The sequence below is a fragment of the Clupea harengus genome, chromosome 17, assembly GCF_900700415.2.
Source record: "Clupea harengus chromosome 17, Ch_v2.0.2, whole genome shotgun sequence".
In the NCBI taxonomy this organism is placed as follows: Eukaryota; Metazoa; Chordata; class Actinopteri; order Clupeiformes; family Clupeidae; genus Clupea; species Clupea harengus.
This window is the reverse complement of record NC_045168.1, coordinates 22,718,381-22,739,322: the sequence shown is the minus strand read 5'-3', so window position 1 is coordinate 22,739,322 and position 20,942 is coordinate 22,718,381. Positions and strand designations below refer to the sequence as shown.

The window sequence follows — 20,942 nt, the reverse complement described above, 5'->3', positions numbered from 1 at the left end:
ATGGTTCTGGCTGATCTGAGATTCCATTGGGTATGGAGAACGTAGGCTAAAATAAAAAGACAGGGAAGAAACAGGAAAAGCATGTACTTTATCAACTTTAGCAAACAAGCTTTCAGTCTTTGCTCCCCCACTCTCCCTTTCACGACTGTGTTAACATGAAGAGGCATTTGTTGAAACTTTGTATTACTCTTTTCGAGAGAATGACAGACGGCCCTTCTCCTCGGCAAAAGAAAAACTTCAAGTTAAAGTGATTTTGCCTACCACAAATGCTCTAATGAACATACATTATATATTAAGATACCTGCCTAAGACTAAGAGCACACCACTAAGGCTTGTCAACAAATCGATTATAAAGTGAAGCATGAAAGTTTATTCATAACAGCAAAACAAGGATTCTTCCAAAGTGAGCTACCGCTATGTTATTTAGGCATGAAAGTTGTCATTGATCCAACAAGTCACTGCACGTTGCTGTATGACAAAGAACACAATTTTTTAACATCAGTCCATCTCCTGTTGTTGTACACCATTCCCAAATAAAGTGCTCATCTGACCACTCCTTCATTTGTCAGGCTGGATAAGGTTACTGGAGACATCATTAAGTCCTCTGTGAGTGGGTAGTCTATGTCCTGCAGTGAGACCTGCAAACAGGTTCAGAATAATCCATAAGGATGTGTTCATAAAATCAATATTTAAAAAATATAATTATATCGCACAAGAGGGCTGTGGAAATACTAGAATCACTCAGAAACGTCACACACTTGCCATTACAAAATCTAGAGGCAATACCATTTTGTAAGAACTACAAAATACTTATACTTTATATTCAACTATACACAACAAAGACCCACTTCGGGAACAATTTCGTAAAAGACGAATGGTTCATTTTGCATATAGTTACCTCTGATTCAAGGTAACAGCTCCGTTCAGATTGCAAGGGGCTCTTAAACCCTGAGTCTTTATTGGGTAAGGTGTGGTGAAGGCTATTGGAGAAGGCATTGAGTTTGAACAAAAGCTCATCCACAAGGTCCTCAAACTCCTCCAAACAGAAGCTCTGTAAACAGCGAAATAAAAAGGTTAATAGCCTATCTGGAAATATGCCATGGACTTGTATTTGTGCAGAGAGAGTGTAACAACTTATATGATACAGTTTTAAAATGTGAAAGTGATGGATGTCTTGTTATCAAGTAGGACTAATAAAAAGGCAACCTACATTTACAGAATAGTGATCTTCTGTCCAGTTTGTCCTACTCTTGCCAACAAAAACAAATATCTTATTTTTTATGTAGTCTCCGAGCTCAGAGATAGTAAAAAGTTGTCTTTTCCTTGTGGTTCTCTTTGTCATTTTCACAAGTGAGGTTATCAGTCCCTTTACCTGTAAATATAAAGACATGTACAAAAATGTCTTAATTTGCTGTGAAGTTTAGAAACACATGACTGATTAAATGATGTATAAGTTCTAAAAAAAATGTTGGTCACAGTCTTGATGAACATACCAGTGCAGTCCAAGCCACGTTGATGACACAAATCAAAGCCCCGAGGAAGAGAAGGCCAGAGATACAGCTGGAGCACTTCGATTCAAACCAATTCTTCAGCCTTCTGGGTCCAATACTGTACACCACCACAGTCTTAAAAGAACTGAAAAGACTGCTGTAGGCGAGTGAGGAGTGGTGGAAAAGAAGGCTGCCCATGGAAGACAGGCCCACTATGAGGAGGACTCCTGCCATCTGAAATAGGGAGTTTATGTGCCACACATCACATGAATTAAAAGCATTGAAGTGAATATTGAGTTTATGTGCCACATATAATACGAATGAAAAGCACTGAAGTGAATACCACAGGAATATTTAAGATATCACGGTGAAGTAGGCTATATATCCTTACTGACTACTTTCTGTTTTAAGCATAATCATTTGACTAGGAATGATCAAGAGCAAGGGGCAAACAACACCCAGATCCAATACTCAGGGAGCACACATAGTTTGATTGGGAAAACACATAGTTTGATTGGGAAAACACATACTGAAGAAAATGTAGATCTGCTAAATGAATACATGTAAATGCAACTAGATCAAATATATGGTGTAGGGGTTGATATGCGTGGCATATGAATAATACCTTACAATATATTATTGTATTTTTCAACTTTTAAAGTAATTTACCATTGGCCAGATAAGGTTGGAGAGTAAAGTCCTCAAAGCTTGCACAGGCAAACACATGGTTTTATTCCTCTGTAGAACAAATATGCTTTTGAGCAGGAAGAGAAACAACATGACTCCATGGAGGGATACAGTAAGCTGTAAATGAACACAAAACCGGGAAAGACATCATTACACCACCATAATGACGAGTAAGGAGGCTTCACCACTACACCTCTGTGAGATCCCTTCATTTTTTTCTCCCACCTGCTCCCAAAATGTGATGGTTTCCAAATCAACAAATACTCTGAAGTCCTCCCTCAACATCTGGTCGTATTTTTCTGACTTTAGTATGAAGTGGTGAGCAATACAGACATAGTATAGAATGCTGGTCATAATTATGGTTCCCTGTAGATGAGAAAAACAATGAGAGATGTTTACAATGGAAATGACCCATGAGCGGGAAATATCCTCTCAAAGAATCTGATCTCAGAGAGCACCATCTCACCTCGAGCCAACGTCTTATGTCTTGACAAGAAGAGAGCAGCCCATTCTGACAGATGAGCCATATTTGGAAAATCAGTTGAGCCATCACAAGGATGAAGCAGAGGAACTGTTAACAAGAAAGCGTGAAACTGAATAAAACCATTCAACTGATTTTAGCACAACAAATGGTTCAAATATACACTTGAATATACATTTTCAAAGCCCACCATTAACTTAGTTTATTCCATTAATGAAATTGTTCAAAGGAAAATGGGTTAAGAAAACAAATACTCCCAGCTCACAAAAATAGGACTGTGCCAAACACATTTGACCGGGGAGAGATTAGATAAGATAACCTTTCAGAAGCTCACCTCTGTGGTCAGCGTGCCACAGTCAAGGGCACCCGTGGGCAGGACCAGCCTGGCGGAGTCAACCGCGGCACTGGGCCACAGGCCTCCCGTGGAGCGCCACTCAGCCAGCAGGGTGACTGTGCTGAACAGGTTACTGGGTGGGTTGTACAGGGTGAACTGAGCCGCCACTGCACACGTGTGCTGATCAAGCCATTCTGTGGCTTTAAGATCCTTCAGAGTGGCCTGAGCTACCGACCTAAACAAGCCAGGGTGTAGTTAGTAACGACAATAGTTTGAGTAAATTCAGACATGTTTAGGAAGAAAGGTAGAAATCTTGTAAAAAAAAAATGCATTTCAAGTTTATAATTCATCCTTCACCTCAAAGATTATGTGTACAATTCTTTTCACACTCTCTTTTACTCTGATAGTAAAATTGTAATATCGTTATTTTCTGACCGTGTTTGTCCAAGGCTAACAGTCCTCCATGGCCTGTCGTAACATTTGGGCTTCCCACACAGTCTTTGACTGTTTATAGTCATAACAAACTCTCCCCACTTTGGATATATACCCTGATGGAAGAAAGAGGGTTTACCACCATGCAAAAGGGATACTATGAAAGCCTGTGCATTCCAACAACAAACAGTCCCTACAACAACTTATTTTGCCTACAACAACCAAGACAATCTTGCAACTTAAAAGAAACAATTAATAGATAACAAAGTGCCCCCTATTGGTAGAAAAGTAGGAAAGCAGTCACTTTTTTACATGGCTTGCTTCAGGTTCATACCGTGAGGATCGGTCATGTGTATAATAATGTACCTGACATGGTGAGTTTCTGTCTACTTCTGTTTTTTTAAGAATCGGTTCACCAATGAGGATGCTTGCGTCCCCAACACTCTGCCACTACAAAAAAAAAAAGAAATCAGCGTCAGAGATTGATCACCACTTTCAAAAACACACTAGATGAAGCATACTGTATGTGTAGGAGTGAACTCTCAAAAGGTAAGCCATGTTTTACTCTGTTTTTTCTTGAGGCGTTGTTGCTCCAGGTATCATTATACAACCCCTCCAACAGGATTCCTGATGTCCAGTTCCACCAGTCCTCCTGGTTTCTTATACTTTCAAAATGTTTATATGGGCCCCTGCATTTTAATGTATGAAACACAGAGCAACAGAATATTGGTTCAATGTGTGAGTACAGACAACATACATCTTTCAGTGAAATTACATTTTGGACTTGCTCTTGTACCTTCTGAACTGAGTCTTGATGGCTTGATTCAACTGATACTCATTGCTGCAGGATTTTCCAATCGCCACAAAGGATAGTAGGACTAACGTGATGAGGTAGAGAGACATCTCACTGTGAATTCAAACAGAGATAATTGCAAGACTTTAATAGCACTTCCACACTAACAATCTTCAATTTAGCTAGAGAATAGGTAGATTCCTTCACGTAGGACTTCAGACTCTTTGCTTGAGTTTCATTAATTATTGATATAATGAGACGCTATGGAATTATTGATATAGTGAGATGAGGTGAGGCAGTGACCTGAGGAATTTGTGCATGAGTGTGTTTTTCCTCAGCCGCTTGGAAGCGTGTCTCAGCAGATCTGGACTAGGAGGACGCACGAGACGCAGGTATCGAGCCCTCTGACGAGCTCTTACAACCTGTCAGTCAAACAGACAACGGACACTCGGACAATTAATATAGTACTTATATAGTGAGTAATGAGTATAGTAATTATATAGCATCAGACTTATTATGGGATATAGGACTGTTATATTTTCAATACTAACTTTACAAGTAAATATAAAAGTATTAAATTATATCACTGAATCAGTACTGTGGCAAAGGCATAGGGGAGGGGGGTCATACCAGGTCAAAGTATGTGGATCTGGCCACAGGCTGGTTATGAAGATTGAGCACTGAGGACCTTCCGTTTCGTATCCAGTATTTACATGCTTTCACTGTAGACTGAGTCTGACTTGAGGCATCGTAAAAATCCCTTCTGTCAGTGTACCAAAAAGATACAACGACAGCCATCACGAAGATCTGCGTCATAAAGTAAAGGAAGACAGCGGTATGTGAAGACAGTAAAGCACAGAGACAGTGAAGACATCACAAGTAAAATTTCCAATGTTTTCAACACAGAGTTTAGAGTTCAAGATTCTTCAAATCCAGCCTAAAATGAAAAACAAAATGGCTAAAAAAATGAAACCAACTGATGTCAGTTATAGACAGTAAGAGGTTTTTTTGTTTTCAACATTAAGGCGAATTAAAAATTTACCAGAGTTGGGTGGAGAACAAAGGCACAGGCAATGAATGAGAAGAACAGAGAATACATCCACATTAGACTCGTGGTGGGACTGAATCTAAGAGGGAGAGAAAGTAGGGAGAAACCATTTTACACAAGAACTGTCATTTCTGCATCTCTCAAATATCATGGTTGACTCCTTTAAAAAAAAAGAACCCACTTCACACCCAGCACTCCTGTCAGTACTGCAAAGGTAGTACAAAGACACAAGCACGTGGACCAGGTCACATAAAAACACCATCCTGGCAAAGGTAATTGCTGAGGGGAAAAGCCTTTTCCTGAGAAAAACAAACAAACAAAAGGAATGAGAAACATCTTCATTCATCTGTACATGTGCTTTCAAAGTAGATAAATTGTCTACTACCCGAAGGGGGGCTGCTTTGAAGGCAGTGCTGGCTGTCTTTGAAGTTCTCACTAGACACCTTGCTTCCATCAAAGCTTATCGCGATGGAATCAGGTGTTCCTGGCGCCCTCTTGTGGGAATGTACGGAAGCTGCAGTATATCCACGCCAACCCACATCGTGCCCCTGAGAGACACACAATCTTTAAAATCGTATTCAAGAGATGTTTCATCATTATCTGTGAAATTTGTTATGTCTAACCTCATATCTGTTGCTCCAAGCCTCTTGACCCAGAAACTGATTGCCATGTGATATCTGGTGCTTACAAAAACCCTCACTGAAAACGAGGGCATCTCGATAACCTGTCAAGACCAGAGAAAAGTTTCAAGGCTATTTCTATCTCTTTTTTTCTAAATATCAACATCATCAAAAGCAAATATTCAATATGTACCTTCAACAGAGCTGATGTCAGACACTGACCAATCTTTGATCAAAGTTCTAGGTGAACTCTTCTTGTGTGTCTGCTGAAAATCAAGAGCATTAATAATCTGAAGCTCATGAAAAAAAAAAGATTTGCTCACTGTTGACATAAATAAACATTGATGGCTGTGGTTATGGTAGCAGATTTGGTATTGGGAAAAATATATCTGAAAGTGCTGCTGTGAGATGCAGGCATGAGACATGTTGTGTCTGTCAAGTCTAAGACTTACAGCAAATTTAGAACATTAGGGATGAGGAAGTGGTTGAGTGAACAAAAAAAACTGTCAAAAACTGTCAACTGGTTTTGAATCCTGTATTAGAATACAAGTCTAACAGATGCGTGTGGGTTTCACAAGTGGTTTATTCGCAATTATTTCGCAATTATTTCTAGAGTAAAGCATAGGGTTTGCCGGCTAAACTTTAGTGGTCAACCAACCAAACCAACCAACCAAACAAAACCAAAAAAAGAATTCGGTTAACATGACATTTTGATTTGTTCACACAAAACACTGAAAAGGACTGTGATTTTTTTATGTGAGTCAGTATGAGAAACGCATGAGGTTAGTTGTGATGGACAGATGACGGACGGTCATGGTGTGAACGCTGACCTGTCCGAGACGGAACAGCAGAGAGATCAGACACCCCACAGGCAGCACGGACACAGCGCTCAGGAGCCCCGTCGCCATGGATACGTCAATCAGCCCCTGCTCTAAAGAGTGCTGCTAGACCCCACCAGCAAATAAATATAGAATACAAACAAGCATTCGTAAATCCATTAGAAAGAAATAGAGAAAGAAAAGTGTGAAAAGGTAATAAGTAATAGCTACTGTAACTGTAAGGTAAAGGTAACTGTGATAAGTCAAACAGGCAGATAAATGTACCTTTTTTAGAATTATAAATAAAATAAATACATATAAAAATCTCCTTTAACTCAGATGACATATCATTGTCAAAGCAAAGGCACTGCTGCTGACTCGAGGAGGCCCATTACTGTGAACGCACTCAAATCTCTTTCTGACTATGTAAATGTAAATGTAGATGTAAATGTAGATGTAAATGTAGATGTTTGCTCACTGGCCCGTGCTGAGTGTGAATTAGGACGGCGCTGGCACACGTGTAGCCCAGCTGAAACAGCAGGCACACGGTCAGGCGCTGGACACGAGTGAATGTGCTGTGAGGAGGGCAGCTGTAGACGGAGAGCCAAGGGTGGAAGTCCTCCAGGTACTCGGTCAGCTTCATATAGAGGAGCTGGCCAGAACACACAGAGATATACAGGATAGAACAGATATGTTTGCTCATAATGACAGAAGGTATATGGCATATTTGAAATGCCTTAATCGATCATTTGTGATATGATTCAGTGATTTATTGTCTGTTGCACAAACCAGTTTGATTCCATTAAGGTTCATTAAAACCAATTTGTTGCTCGCAGAATATTTGTATAAATGGTAAAGTGTGTTGTGTTCCATTTCCTCAAGATTTCAGAAAGACTATATTGACATTTTTAAACCCAAAACACAGAAAATATATAGCATAATTAAGATAAAACACTCTATGAAATATCACTTTTGACTAAACTTATTTTTACCAATTAATATGCAATTAACTGCTAATTAGTGATAGCACTTGATATACCATCAGTAGAAATTGCCTGTTTTTATTGATTTTATTAAAATACAATGTACTAACAAATTACTGTATATTTTTACATGTACAATATTCTCTCTAGTAGTCCAGCACTCTCCTCATAGTTTATATCTGCTTACAACACATCCCTCCCACACACACACACACACACACACACACACACACACACACACACACACACAGACACACACACACACACACACACACATATATAAAATGTACTGTGTAAAGAATTATACCCCAGTAAAAAGTTGCTACCTTTCCAAACCCGAGTCCTTGTTTGCAGACCATGAGTTTCCTCTCCACCTTCCCATCATCCTCGTCGACGGCCAACCAGCGCTCCCCAAGGAAGAACCAGCTGCTCCGACTCTGCAGATCCCTCACCAGCACGTGGCTGACGTACCAGCTGGGTGACGGGCCTCCGTTATTGTGCCAGAGATGCACCATCCAGATGGGCCCCAGGCTTTCTGCCGTACTGTCAGAGGGGTTGTGGACGCACTGAATGAATAATAATCCTAGTCGCCTTTAATGCAGAAAAATGATCTTTTTGATGTAAATGCACTGGATCCCAAACAGATGGATCTAGAAATCCAGAACGCAAGCCTGGGATAAATGATGGTTTTGTGTGTGGGGTTCATATAGAGATGTGTTGTGTTGTGAAGCCAGTTACTTGCCAAAGACCATCTGTAGGCTACACTAAACTCAAAAGACTCAAGAGCTCTGCCATCCTCAAAGGGCATTTTCTTTTCACTCTCCAACAATTCCTCAAAACTGTTGATACCTAAGTCAAGCTTTGGGTTTGCTGAGTTCTATAGGTTACATCCATGATAAACTTCTAACTTTTAAAATGAGAGGTCATGTAACGTAACGGTACCTCAGAATAAAGGTGTTTTGGGAGTTCCTTGTGAAGAGCGTCCTCTCTGGGATGTAAAGTTCTTTGGTCTCAGACAGCCCCTCTTCACCACACAGCACAAGGTAAACCTGACATTTACAGATTCCATAATACTGTTAATGCACTAAAACCATCACGGTGATAAAACCACAGTAATCAATAGTACACAGAAAAACCCATGTTTACTTAGATGTTTACCCTGTGTACATAAATGCTCAGGTTACACACATTAAATATATTAAATGCTTAGAAGTACATTAATACTAAACCTTCATTACTCACAAATTCTAACAGTACACATACACAGACAAGTGACAGTATAACAATAAAAATCCACAGTGAACAAACACTTAGGCCATAAAATACAAATACCCAATTCTACAAATAGGCTTATTTAAAAACCCATCGCTAACAATTTAACAATTATCCAAACAATGTCAAATGTGTGTAGAGAGACTGATTGGAGCCGGCTGGCACGACCACAGACTCCGCCTCGCTGATAAAGTATGCAGCCAACATCTGGCCCAGCAGGCTGCCATTTGCATGTCTTTAGGGACGGACACGAACAATACCTTGGCTGTCATGTTGGCTCGGGAGCGCAGGCCTGTGTCGATGGTGACAGAGTACAGCTGCTGGTCTAGTGGCTTGCAGTCTGGTAGTAAGTAAGGGCCCTTACTGGCTTCACAATAGCCATCGGCACGGTTACAGACGACGGCGATCAGAGTGTAGGATAGCAGGGACAGTGCGATCACCCAGCACAGGGTAAGATTACTGAAGGGCCTGCAGAATTGCAAAATAGATAGTCAGACAGACAGCAAGAGTGTTTAAGAAATGCTGTCAAGTGTATGCATGTATTGTTTGTTCAGAAGATGAGAACTGGCTTGGCTTACTCGATGTACCGAGACACATCAACAAAATCAATGTGGCTGTGAACGGCTTGGTATGCCACTGCAAATGTGGAGAGGTGGCTGCAGCTGAAAAGGGATTTATCAATTGTCAAAATCAAAATTCAAAATGAAATTAGCCAAATTGAATTTAAACAGTTAAAGAGGACAGGCAGATTGCTATCACAGATGCAGTTCTTTCCAAAGGGCCCTTGGGGACCATCAAGGACCAGACGACTGAGGAAGGGAGCAGTTGTCTCTCACAAATCTAAATTGTATCTTGAGAATAAAATCCGTCATTACCAAAAGAAAACCCACAATGTTTCCTTTTTAAAACATCTACTCTATCAATCTGTTCAAGACCATCGCATCAAGATTGACCGACGTTGTGTGGTACCTGCAGTTGATGCTAAAGGGGGATGAGCCAGGCTGAGGTCCGCAGCCCCTCTGTGTCCATTCTCTCCCTCCCTCCCAGGAGAGACAGTGGATTGACTCAATGTTTAATGTGTAGTCCACAGCCTGAGCGATGTACTTATTCCTGGATGCTTTTTCAAAATCTGCATTCAGGATCATCATGTAGCTGGTGCCAACACCTGCACATGTAACCATCCGAACATAAAAACACTGAACAGATGTGTGAAATGTTCTGGATTTCTTTCAGTATTATTTATGATCAGTGGTAAGATTGGTTAATGCTAGAAAGATCCAAAGCAATGCAAACCATGCAGGTAAGATGAAGGGAGGAAGATGTGAACTGTGTTTCCGTCCCAGCGATGGATCTTCTTTATGTTGTATAAAACAGGGGTAGGTTTCTCTGACATTCTAGTTAGGGAAAAATAACACCTTTAGACATTTAATAAATCGGAAAAAATCTAGTTTTCTAACTATATCTGTCTAAAAACTCTCTAATGTGATAGTTATTAAAACAGATAAGCAGGCAAAGCTGTGGGAGACCTGATGAGGAGCATGATGGGAAATGTGTGGTTAGTGGGGCGTCGGAACACCACCGTCACCCGAACGGCCTGGTGGAGCAGCTCTGGGGTCACGTTGAACCGGTGGACGTTCCCCACACTGCGCTGGAGTGTGAACTCTGAAGCACGGGGAGTCTGCTCAGGAGAGGAAGTGGGATTTTATTATATATTTGTATTCATTATTCTGGGACCATTTCACATTTTAAATATTTAGTTTTCCTTAAAGAATTTGTTCAAATGAACATGCTTTGAATTATTTTGAATGATTCATGAATAATTCAAAGGAATTCTTTTAAGTGCTTAAAATTCATTTTCACAAATGTATTATCCTCAACATCAAAAAATCTCTTAAATAAGATTTCTCATCACATTAGTTCACATAAGGATCTCCAGAGTGAATTAATACTGAGAAACATTAAATCCAGTCGATTATTTAGATTCCAGCGATTGCACCTTTTGTGAGGAACCTTAATGTGGGGTTCTAATAACAGTTACCTAAAATCAGTCATCTGTTTGTGTTTAAATATATATATATATAAAAAGTAGCCTGCTATGTCACACATATGTATGCGCAGTTTAATTTCCACCTCTCTGAAAAATGCTGATAATTACAACCATGCAAAGGAAAGGAGGATTGTGAGAAATCACAGCTGTCTCCTCTGCACATTATTGTCTCAGGAAAGCTTTTCCATTTATGAAGGTATGCAGTCAAAAGTATTACACATTATAGTAGTTGAAAGAAGGCGCATCCCATACATTGCTTGGCTTTCTCTGGAACTCAATAGACAATGGTGACTCCAAGTGCTGTACTCTTATCTTCCTCCAGGTGGTGCAGTTGTACAGGCTCATGTCAGCAACATCTCTGGTCAGCTGCAAGAAAACAGCAAACCAAATCAAACATTGCCCTGATACAGTGATTCTGTCAAAATAATTTGACAATCTGATTTCTCACCTGCACTGGTGTTTTGCCCCAGTAATATGGATTCAGTTTAAAGTATCGGAGCTGAAATATTACACAGGGTTTCGATCCACCCCTGAAACTGCCGATGAAAGTGTCCATTCCCGCAGGATGGTTAAATGCAACTGGGCCTATACTGAAGCCATTGGTAGGGAACTGTCCATATCTCCATGTTTTTACTTCCAGGATGCTGGTATTCAGGAAGCACTCAGAAGATCTGCTTAATGTGATGTGTTTCTGTGTTCCAAAAAGATTCAATTAGGTATGATGAAGGATGAAATACAATGAAGGATGAAAGATGAAAAGCACTACTCCACATGGACTGCATTGAGCGAAGGAGTCCATGATATGAGAGATACTCATAGCAGTCGACCTGACATTCAATGTGAATTAACCTAATAAACCTGTTCAATTTGCTTTCACATAACCTGGAAATGGAAGGGCAAGGATTATTCCTCCTGAGCTACTAAAGGTTAGACGGGCTAGTCTGCCATTATTTTTCTCTCTGTGTCTAGAGTACAATTCCTCTTGTTAGCTTGAGATTTAAAACAAAAAATGAAAAAATAGAACATTCTGTAGCATAGGCATATTGATTTGTCAGAGTTTAGAATCTGATTTTAGAATCTTGAGCCAGTTAGCCTTACCAGTGACAGATCTGTGACTGTGTGAAGGATGTCCGAGGTGAGATGAATGCCTTCCTTGGAGAACTGATGCAAGGCTTTTAAGTTATGAGACAGAACAGTAACAAACGCATGAAGAACATGCTTCTTCAATGAATGGAAAACTCCAGATACAGACTCTTTTGGAAACAGGGCAGATATGTCCTGAATGTGCTTGACAACCAGCTTGGCACTGTGTAAAGTCACCTGAGACAAAAAACAGACGTTCATGTTAGATGTCATGGAACTTCAAACGGTACTTGGAGGAATCATTTAGCAAAGCAGAAATCTTGCATGAAATCTTATCATATAGTTAGTAAATCGCAACAGTGACCAAGTCCAGTCATAGAGAAGACTGTATGTCCAGGGAACCAAGCAACCAAACCCAATACATCACTTACTTGGCCAGTGACTTTCATGAGATCGCTCAAGATGTTAATGTTATCAGACAGTGATTTCTGTTGAACAAAATGACCTGTTACAGCATCCATCATATAAAAGAAAAAAAGATCCCCATGTACAGCACAGGTCAGCATTGCTATGACACCACCACATAAATACACAGACAAGCACAGACACAAACATGTACTGCTCTAGTTTAGGGGAAATGGATCCTATTTACTGGTTTACAGTTCAAAGGTCATGGAGCGAGATCTTACCTCGTCCCTGACAGTTAGCTGGCAGAGTGCAGACACAAGAGCATTGTGGGTGGCAACCAGCAACTTGTGCAAGGAGGCTGGGTCCTGACTTAACCTGCTGAGAACTCCCTTCAGGAGGGAGATGTAGTTATGGATGTCTCTGATGTTCCCCATCTCTATAAGCCTGGTGAGGTTCTGTGTGCTGTAGATGAGCCTGTGAGCACCAAGGGGAAACGTCAGGAATGTGTGCTAGGAAAAACGATGGCATCAGTCTGCCACTAGATCATTCAAATGATTCCTCATGAGTTCATATCATCTTACAGGTCCTCCTCTGGGGTGTGCGACAGGGGTGTGTTTCTCTGGAAACTGGGGAGAACCTTTACGGTAGCTGAGCACGGTTTAGTTGTAGCTCCATATTTGTTTTCTATCACAGTATAGATGGTGACTGTAAGGAGCACAGACAAGGAAAGTGGTTTGTGGTTGAAATCATTGCATTCCCAATTACTATTGAACTGAAAATAACTGGATACTGTGATACTTTTGAAATGATCATAATACCTTTATAGTCATTTTCTTGACCTCCAGATGGCAGGTGGAAGTAATGTTGGAAGTCTCGACCCTCATACAAAACTACAGGGGGGCTCTTGCCAACTCTATAGCTGTACTGATAAAGTAGGTCCTGTTATATGGAAAATACAGAAAAGAACAATTGTAATATAAGTAACATATCTCAACAAATGCAATCTAAATAAATGTTCAGGTTTTTTTTCAGTTGTTGAGCCATTTCAGCATACACTTCAAAATGTTAAAAAAGATGACATCAAAGTGCCGCACCTCTTTTCCAGACGCGCAGAACACACTGAAGTCGGTGCGGATCTCAAAGCCTTTACTGGGTTGGATCAGACATGCCATTCCCTCAGGGGCGCTGTGTGTGGAGAAGAACAGCTGGGATTTCCCCACTACTGTCTGCAGCTCACCTGACAGCCGAGGAGAAACAAAGGAACACTGAATCCTCTGAATGTACGGTGAAAATGAATGACAACGACAATGAGAAAGATCCCATATGTTTAATCTCTGGATATTCCTTTACAGTTGTTAAGGCAAAAAAAAGAGCATTTCTAATTTTTCAATTTTTCAAAACGTTTTCTGATAAAAGCTTGACAACTGATCTTGACTGGATTTTCCAACAGGTCTTACTTGCAGTCGCTGCTAGCATGTAGAGGCTGTTTGGTCTCAGGGAGTAAGGTTTCAGTGTGATGACTGATGAAGAAATTCCTGATGGAAATCGCAGACAGCACCTCATCAAAAATATACCAACATTCAAGTACATGACACTATACTACACACTACTATACAAGCAGAAATTGTGGGACCTTTGCGTCCCTTGTGAGTGTAATTTAAAAATGGTTGCTATGCAACCATCTCACATCTTACCTGTTAATGTGTAAGACCCAAAGAGCCCAGGGTCAATAAGATCTCTCCCCAGGTCTAACAGCGTTTTCTCTGCTACCAGCAGACTAGGGCTCTTTGAGTCCATCAAGAAGCTCTCCTCTGGATGGTCGGGCTCAGACACAAGGTCTCTGCCTCCATTATTCCAACTTGAACCCATGCCTAAGAACATAAACAGTAGAGGGGAGACATATATATTAGGCATGCTGAGGAATTCAAACAGCAGCTTGCTAGGTTAAAGTAAATACCTTTAAGTGACTGGTGATGATCATTTGTGTAGTGGTTACCTCCGTTGAGGAGGTTATGTTTTCAGTCGGTTTGTTTGTTTGTTTGTTTGTCTGTGTGTAAGAAGGATTACACAACAACTACTGGCCCGATTTTCAAGACTTGGTGGAAAGGTGAAGCATGGGCCAAGGAAGAACCCAATAAAATATGATGCGGATCTGAATCGTAGGGCTGATCCACAAATTTAGTTTACTTTCACTAACGTAGCAAGATACGGAATTCGGCCTTTGCAGAGTGCCCTTCTGGTTGGATTTTGAAATTGTGTTGGCCATCCTCTGACATCATTTGTGATACCTGTTGGTCTTCATGTATTTGTGATACCTGTTGTAATGTAATGTAATGTAATGTAATGTAATGTAACCTGTTGGTCTTCCTGCAGATGTTTCAGAGTCCCCTTCTTCGATTCCAGTGAAAGGGAGATCATAGTCTGAAATGCAGGCGTTTAGACTGTCAGTGCATCACATGAAACATAATCACACATGACACACATAAAACCAAGTCTAAAAGGAAATCACATGACACACATAAAACCAAGACTAAAAGGAAATCACCTTCGAGATAAAAATAACTGCTCGATGTTTCCCCTGCCTCAGGATATTCACTGGCTCCAGTCCAAAATAGATCTGAGGGCCAAATTACATTTCATTGGTTTAGCTAAATCTTTAAAATCCTTTAAATCTTTTCAATCGCAACGCACTCTACACACACATCATTGTTTATCAATTGGATATTTATATTTAATAACATAAGGGACTTAATATACACACTAGGGTTAGATAATGTTCCCATTGTAGCTCTAAATGAATAAGCGGCGTCTCTGTAGTCACCTGTAACTCCACCAGTGCCATCATGCTCTGGGGTCAAAGGCAGGTCAGTGTCACTTTCAGCTGGAAGACCACTGCCTGCATCTCCATCCATCACAGGGAACCCAGAGAGGTGTGAATCAGTCACACTAATCAGATGTATATCTGAAGCTTCATCTATATGAACATCAATGCAAACATCATTAGTACACTCACTGGCATGTTCAGTAAAAGCATTGTAAAGGGATGGAAGACTAGGTCATCTTAAACCCTGTCACTATGGAATAATTGACTGCACTGCAACAAAAATACCACCGCAGGCTTTTCTACATCTGCTCAATACATTTTCATTTTTTAATAACACATTTTTTTATTTTATTTTATTTTTCCTTTTTTGTGTTGAATTGAAACACTGAATTCTTGGATTCTTTTCCCTCTCTGAACCTGTATTATGGACCTATGTGACACTGTATGTCAAATATCACTTAATAGAAATCCATCACTCCCTCTGTTATTAGTTCATAAGAAAAGCCACATGTCTACACCGCATGCCAGACATAGCTCCCTCTGCCTGAATCACATCCCACACATCACCTGAATCACTGCGCACTTCATCAATGTGGTCTGAAGGTGGCGTCTGTGCTTCCTCAGGCTCTGCTCTTCTCCCCCGTCTGCGCCAGCTCACCAGGGTTCCACCCTCGTCGTAGCCCCCCAGTGGGAAGGGAGGCGGGGGTGAGTGCCAAGGCGTCCCCTGGGGTGGCATTCCAGCAGCGGGCACGCGTGCGCCAATACTGCTGGTGGAATGTGATTGTTTGGCATCAGGGGCTTGGTAGTCCTGCATGTTCGCTGACTCAGGTAGAGAATCGGAGGAAGAGTAGATAGTGATCATTTGAATGCTTTCAGCTGATGGAGATGAGGAGCCTGGTACATTGAGTTCATATGGGGACGATGTTCCCTCATCCATCTCCAGCGGTCCTTGAGTGAAATTTGGACTTGCAATGATTTTTGCAGGTGTGCCTTGATCCACAGAACTGCAGAATGGCACTAGGGAGAGGGACGGGAACAAAAATAAGATGTTTAACCCAAAATGGTTTCTATTTCAAAGCTGATTAGTATTCCTCTCACCTTCATTGATGACTTTATTGGTGCCATTCACTATGTACAGTTTCCAAGAAAAAAGAACATCCTCTGGAACAACGGTCTTTTTCTCAAAAAACGCCTCAGCTAAAAAACGCTCATTCCAGTTCACTGTATTTCCCTTACAGTGGTCACAGTTAATTTGAAGATTCCTGAGGGAAACAAAATATTCATTTTGAAGAAATATGGAAGGAGGAAAATTTCAAAGGACACATGGCACACATTTGACATCACATCCTACCTCATGATGTTGGGTGTGATAGAGACAAACATCTCAGACGAGGATGAAGAGCCTCCACTTCGCACAGTCAGTGTGAATTTAAACTGGTCAAATTCAGTATTCACATCAGTCACTGGGAAGACCAGCTCTGGGAGTGATGCAGGGACATACTCCTTAAAGCATGGCCCTTCTTTTCTGCTCACCGGTTTGCAGTGCCAACTGTAGCTGAAAAACAAAACAAATCCTCAAGCTATAAATATGTAAGTTACATGATAATAATTTACATGAAAATAAAATAATTTAAAAGAAAATCCTAAGAAGTAGAAAAAAGAACGAGATATCATGTTGATTCTTGGGCTAAAAATGACTATTTACTAGCCTGGATACCAGACCGAACTTAGCCCCGCCCACACATTTTTTGGTTGGGAAGTTCGGTCTGGCATTACTCCATTGAGGAGAAATTATCTGCGGACAGACATTGCCGTACCAATCAAATTGTCAAGGCGGGCTTTATACGATGATGGACAGATGATCAACAGTAACGTAACCAACCACGTCACAAAAAGGCGCTTGGTTTGAATTCGTTTACAACAAACATGGCTGCCGCTGGAGAGCTGAAATGTATAGATTCGAGTCCATTTAGACATTGACAGTGCATTAATTTTGAAAGAGGAACAAAGAAACGCAATCAAGGCATTTGTCAATCGAAAAGATGTTTTTGCCTTCCTTCCTACGGGATCCGGTAAAAGTTTAATTTATCAGCTGGCCCTGGTCACATACTACATTGTTCTGATTGGTTGTAGGTAACCAATTGAGCGAAGAGGCATTTTTTCTCCTGGTTCGGTTGAAACACGCCCCATAATCACAGCCCAATGGAGCGATATCAGACTCATATTCTGACTAGAATTATGAGTATGACATCGTCAGGCTAACTATTTACAGCAGATATGTTAAAAAAACATGTAACTGGACTGCTTATTGTTTTCACTATGACGGCAGTGCTGTTGGTGTCAGTGTGGCTGCAATGCTGTTTTACCTTACTGGACTCTGAGGGAAATCAGGGTCATGTGATTGCTCTCCATTCAGGGCGATTATGGTGTTGTCATGACGACTGATGAAAAGGTTTGTGGCTCCATGAATGATACTAATGGGGAGGCTGGGCACCACCTCCACACATACAGTATAATTACTGTACACGACACTTCCAATTATCTGAACCTACACAGAGCAAGAGCAGGAGATCAGGTGAGGCAAGAGGCGGAAATTATTTTCCACCTCAAGGTGCCCACTGGTGTATTATCATGATAAGTCAGTTAATACAGATTGCTCCAGTGGAAAATCCTATAACTATTCACAACAACAACAACAACAATATAATAATAATGATGATGATGATGATGTTTATACATTTTTAATAGTAGTAAGTGTCTGAATCTGTAGTAGCGTCAGTTACCTTGGCTACGATTCTGTAAATGCCGTGATGAAGGAAGTAAGCTGGAAGCTCGACGTTTTGCCTGTGGGTTTCAACTGGAGCGATCTGAATTTCCCTCCCGTTGGAGCCGTAGACCACCCATCTGTACTGCAGACCCCGGGACATGTTGCACTCGATCGCTGCCTCATAGGTCACCCCCAGACTCACTGGCTGATAGCGCTGCACCTGGTGTGAGCAGAAAAACCCTCAGAAACTGTTTGATGTTCTATTCAGTGCACATGCCCATGTATGTTGACAGGTTTAAATATGAAGTCCATCATCTCTACGCCTAGAACAGATTCTTGTTAAAAACAATGCTTCAGCTGCGGCAGGACATATACCTGTATTTTATTTGGCCCCATGTTCTTCACAGGAGGGGGCCGACAGGGCTGATCGGTAACAAATATGTGCCCAGTCAGAGAGGCAGAGCTCACCAGGTTGTGCACGGTCACCTTTAACTCAAACTCTCCTAGTCTGGAGAAGATGAAAGGGAAAACGGTATGGTATGATTTAATATATATAATAATAATATATATATATATATATATATATAATAGCTTAAATCACATTACATCACATGATGTATTATATCATGACGTAACGGGTAATGACAGGTCATCATGACACACTAAATGGTCAAGGCAAGAACCCACCTGTCGAACACATGCTGTTCAGTTGTCTGCCCAAGTCGTGTGGTCCCATCACCAAAGCTCCAGAGATAAGTAACATCAGTCCCAGCACTTATTCTGCATTTGAAGTCCACAGCTGTATTTATAAGAACTGAGGACTGAAACTGAAGCTTGTTGGGTTTAACTTCCCTCTGGACAATCACCGTATAGACATCTGAAACTGTAGAGGCTTTACTACAGAGTGCTCTCACAGTAACATCGTACCTGATAATGCAAAAAGACACAATTCAATTGTCAAGAATGATGGACATGGAATTACAGAAAATGCTGTAAGTACTGAGAAGTAACCTTTTAGGATTGTGGAATTTTTGGGTAATGGCTTTGGAGGTTGTTCTGACAGGTCGTCTGTCCCCAAAATCCCATAGGAACTCAAGAGGGCCAGGCTCTTCGGTCACTGCCAGGAAAGTTATGTCTGTGTCTGTGGCATAGACCTGCTTCTGAGTGTAGATCCGGACAGCTAAATGAGGAGGTGAAAGGTAAAAAAAAAAATGACATGAGGAGAATGCAGACTGCATAGATAACTGACTGCACACAGCCATGTCTTCATACTTATGGTGAATCCTAGAGAGGACATGAAGGAAAGTGCTGATGTGAGCACTCCCTGCCGTGCTCTGGGCAGTCATATAGACATTGTGCTCTCCTGCTTTCTTCAACTGGTGATACCCTACAGGGCCTACACATCAGCAAAGTGAAATATGTGATAGGACAGACAGACCTTGATTTAACACAACTTTCTTTTTTTTAACACATCATATAAATCTGTTTCATGTCATATATTGTAAATGTCCTATGTTTGGTATCTTGTTATCATGTCTGAGTTCAAGACAATTTTAAATGAAAGATTGTCAACCTGAAATGGGAAGAGGGTTATTGTTTTTAAGCATATGCTATTCGTCACTTTGATGCCTTACTTGTCGTGTAGGCAAAACCAAGAAAACACGTTTCGCCTTACGAGAGTGTGCGTGCCCTGAAGCTGACCTACTCACCCATCTTTGAGCTGTCTCCTGTTACAAATACTGCAAATATTCCGAAAATAAACCAAAGACGCATTTTGCTGGCGTAAGCTGTAGGACATTGATCAGTTAACGTCCTTTCTTATAACAGAGGAGCTGTGTTGTCCCTTCTTTTGTCCCTTAGATACAGTGAATGAGAATTTCGAAGTCAGGTGAGAAATTAGATTATGCATTCTTTGCCAGTGAATGACACTGCCCCGCTTGGTTTGGGAATAGGCTACATAGCCTATACTGAGTTAACTGTGTGATTTCAGATGTATTTGATCGCATACGAGAGAAGAAACATCGACTGCATTTTGATATGGAACCTCTTTAAATCAATTTGCTGATACTGAAATAAACAACCTAAAACATCGTTGGAGAGACCAGGTACAGTTGTTACACAGGGTCAGTTGTAACACCCTTAATTTTGCAACTCGTGTCAAGCGTAATCCGATAAAACTCACAGATAACGTGTGATGCATCAGCATCCTACGATCACAATTTCAGTTTGGGCTTCAATCTCTGTCAAAAGTTATAGACAGAAGGAGTTTGTGAGGCAACTTTGGTACTTTTAAGTTATGCGCATGATTGATGCTTTTTGATAGGAAGACGAGTAACAGGTGGTTGTGATCAGTGATGTGCGATCTAGATGCCAGTATAATTATTAGCAAAGATTCCAGTTATCTTGTCAAATATTAGGAGAGGTTGGCTGGGGACAATTGTAACAGGCATTACGTAGGTACCTTATGTTACCATGTGTTGTAACCAGCAAGCGTAGCTAGCAAGTGAAATAGTCTATCCACTTTGCCATGCAAATGAAGCTGGTCAGGTATGATAAGCACAATAGGTTTAATTATGAATGCCAACGCGGTTTTACCTGGGCTACAAAATATTTCTGACAGATGGATACGTACTGAAAAAATAAGAAGTGTATCGAGGGATATGTAGAATTTAGACTACTGACAGCAGGGTGTGAGCTGCGCAAGTGGTAGCCTACCCTTATAGTTTGTAAGGGACTACCTGACTGAGATTTTGAAAACAAACGTTGTAAAGACTACAACTGGCAGAAAACCCTTAGCCACCACTATTTTGAGTTGAATACTGCATGGCTGTAAATTTTACTTTACCCCTTCAAAC

At 40.9% G+C, this 20,942-nt stretch overlaps 1 protein-coding gene and 1 long non-coding RNA gene across 2 annotated transcripts; both read right to left on the bottom strand.

Annotated features, from left to right (window-relative positions):
- Nucleotides 1-350: 350 nt before the first annotated feature.
- LOC105905195 (polycystic kidney disease 1 like 1) lies at nt 351-19,349 on the bottom strand. Its single transcript, XM_042710228.1, has 43 exons — nt 19,099-19,349; nt 18,775-19,014; nt 18,463-18,595; nt 18,104-18,307; nt 17,687-17,868; nt 16,672-16,875; nt 15,881-16,324; nt 14,191-14,411; nt 13,954-14,031; nt 13,591-13,733; nt 13,315-13,435; nt 13,078-13,201; nt 12,778-12,970; nt 12,254-12,325; nt 11,312-11,371; nt 10,485-10,636; nt 10,252-10,352; nt 9,928-10,123; nt 9,537-9,620; nt 9,219-9,426; nt 8,629-8,735; nt 8,013-8,229; nt 7,182-7,355; nt 6,716-6,826; nt 6,079-6,148; nt 5,889-5,989; nt 5,651-5,813; nt 5,447-5,564; nt 5,260-5,344; nt 4,848-5,024; nt 4,521-4,639; nt 4,221-4,331; nt 3,990-4,113; nt 3,791-3,874; nt 3,428-3,540; nt 2,993-3,227; nt 2,644-2,748; nt 2,403-2,543; nt 2,160-2,294; nt 1,494-1,724; nt 1,211-1,372; nt 899-1,051; nt 351-638 (listed from the first exon to the last, which is right to left on the bottom strand). The coding sequence occupies exons 1-43, from the start codon at nt 19,347-19,349 to the stop codon at nt 543-545; spliced, it is 6,543 nt and encodes a 2,180-aa protein (XP_042566162.1). The 3' UTR covers nt 351-542.
- Nucleotides 11,264-12,675, bottom strand: LOC122133660. Its single transcript, XR_006152933.1, has 3 exons — nt 12,520-12,675; nt 11,454-12,325; nt 11,264-11,371 (listed from the first exon to the last, which is right to left on the bottom strand). It is a non-coding gene; the product is annotated as an uncharacterized LOC122133660 (long non-coding RNA).
- Nucleotides 19,350-20,942: the final 1,593 nt, after the last annotated feature.

Excerpts from the sequence above, each read along its gene's own strand:
- LOC105905195 (XM_042710228.1), bottom strand. The coding sequence starts at position 19,349 with ATGGCTGTGTGCAGTCAGTTATCTATGCAGTCTGCATTCTCCTCATGT. Across the intron at positions 16,876-17,686 it reads TTCCCTCAGAGTCCAGTAAG|CTACAGTTGGCACTGCAAAC; the intron begins GTAAAACAGCAT and ends TTTGTTTTTCAG. Across the intron at positions 3,875-3,989 it reads ACGCCTCAAGAAAAAACAGA|TGGCAGAGTGTTGGGGACGC; the intron begins GTAAAACATGGC and ends TTTTTTTTGTAG.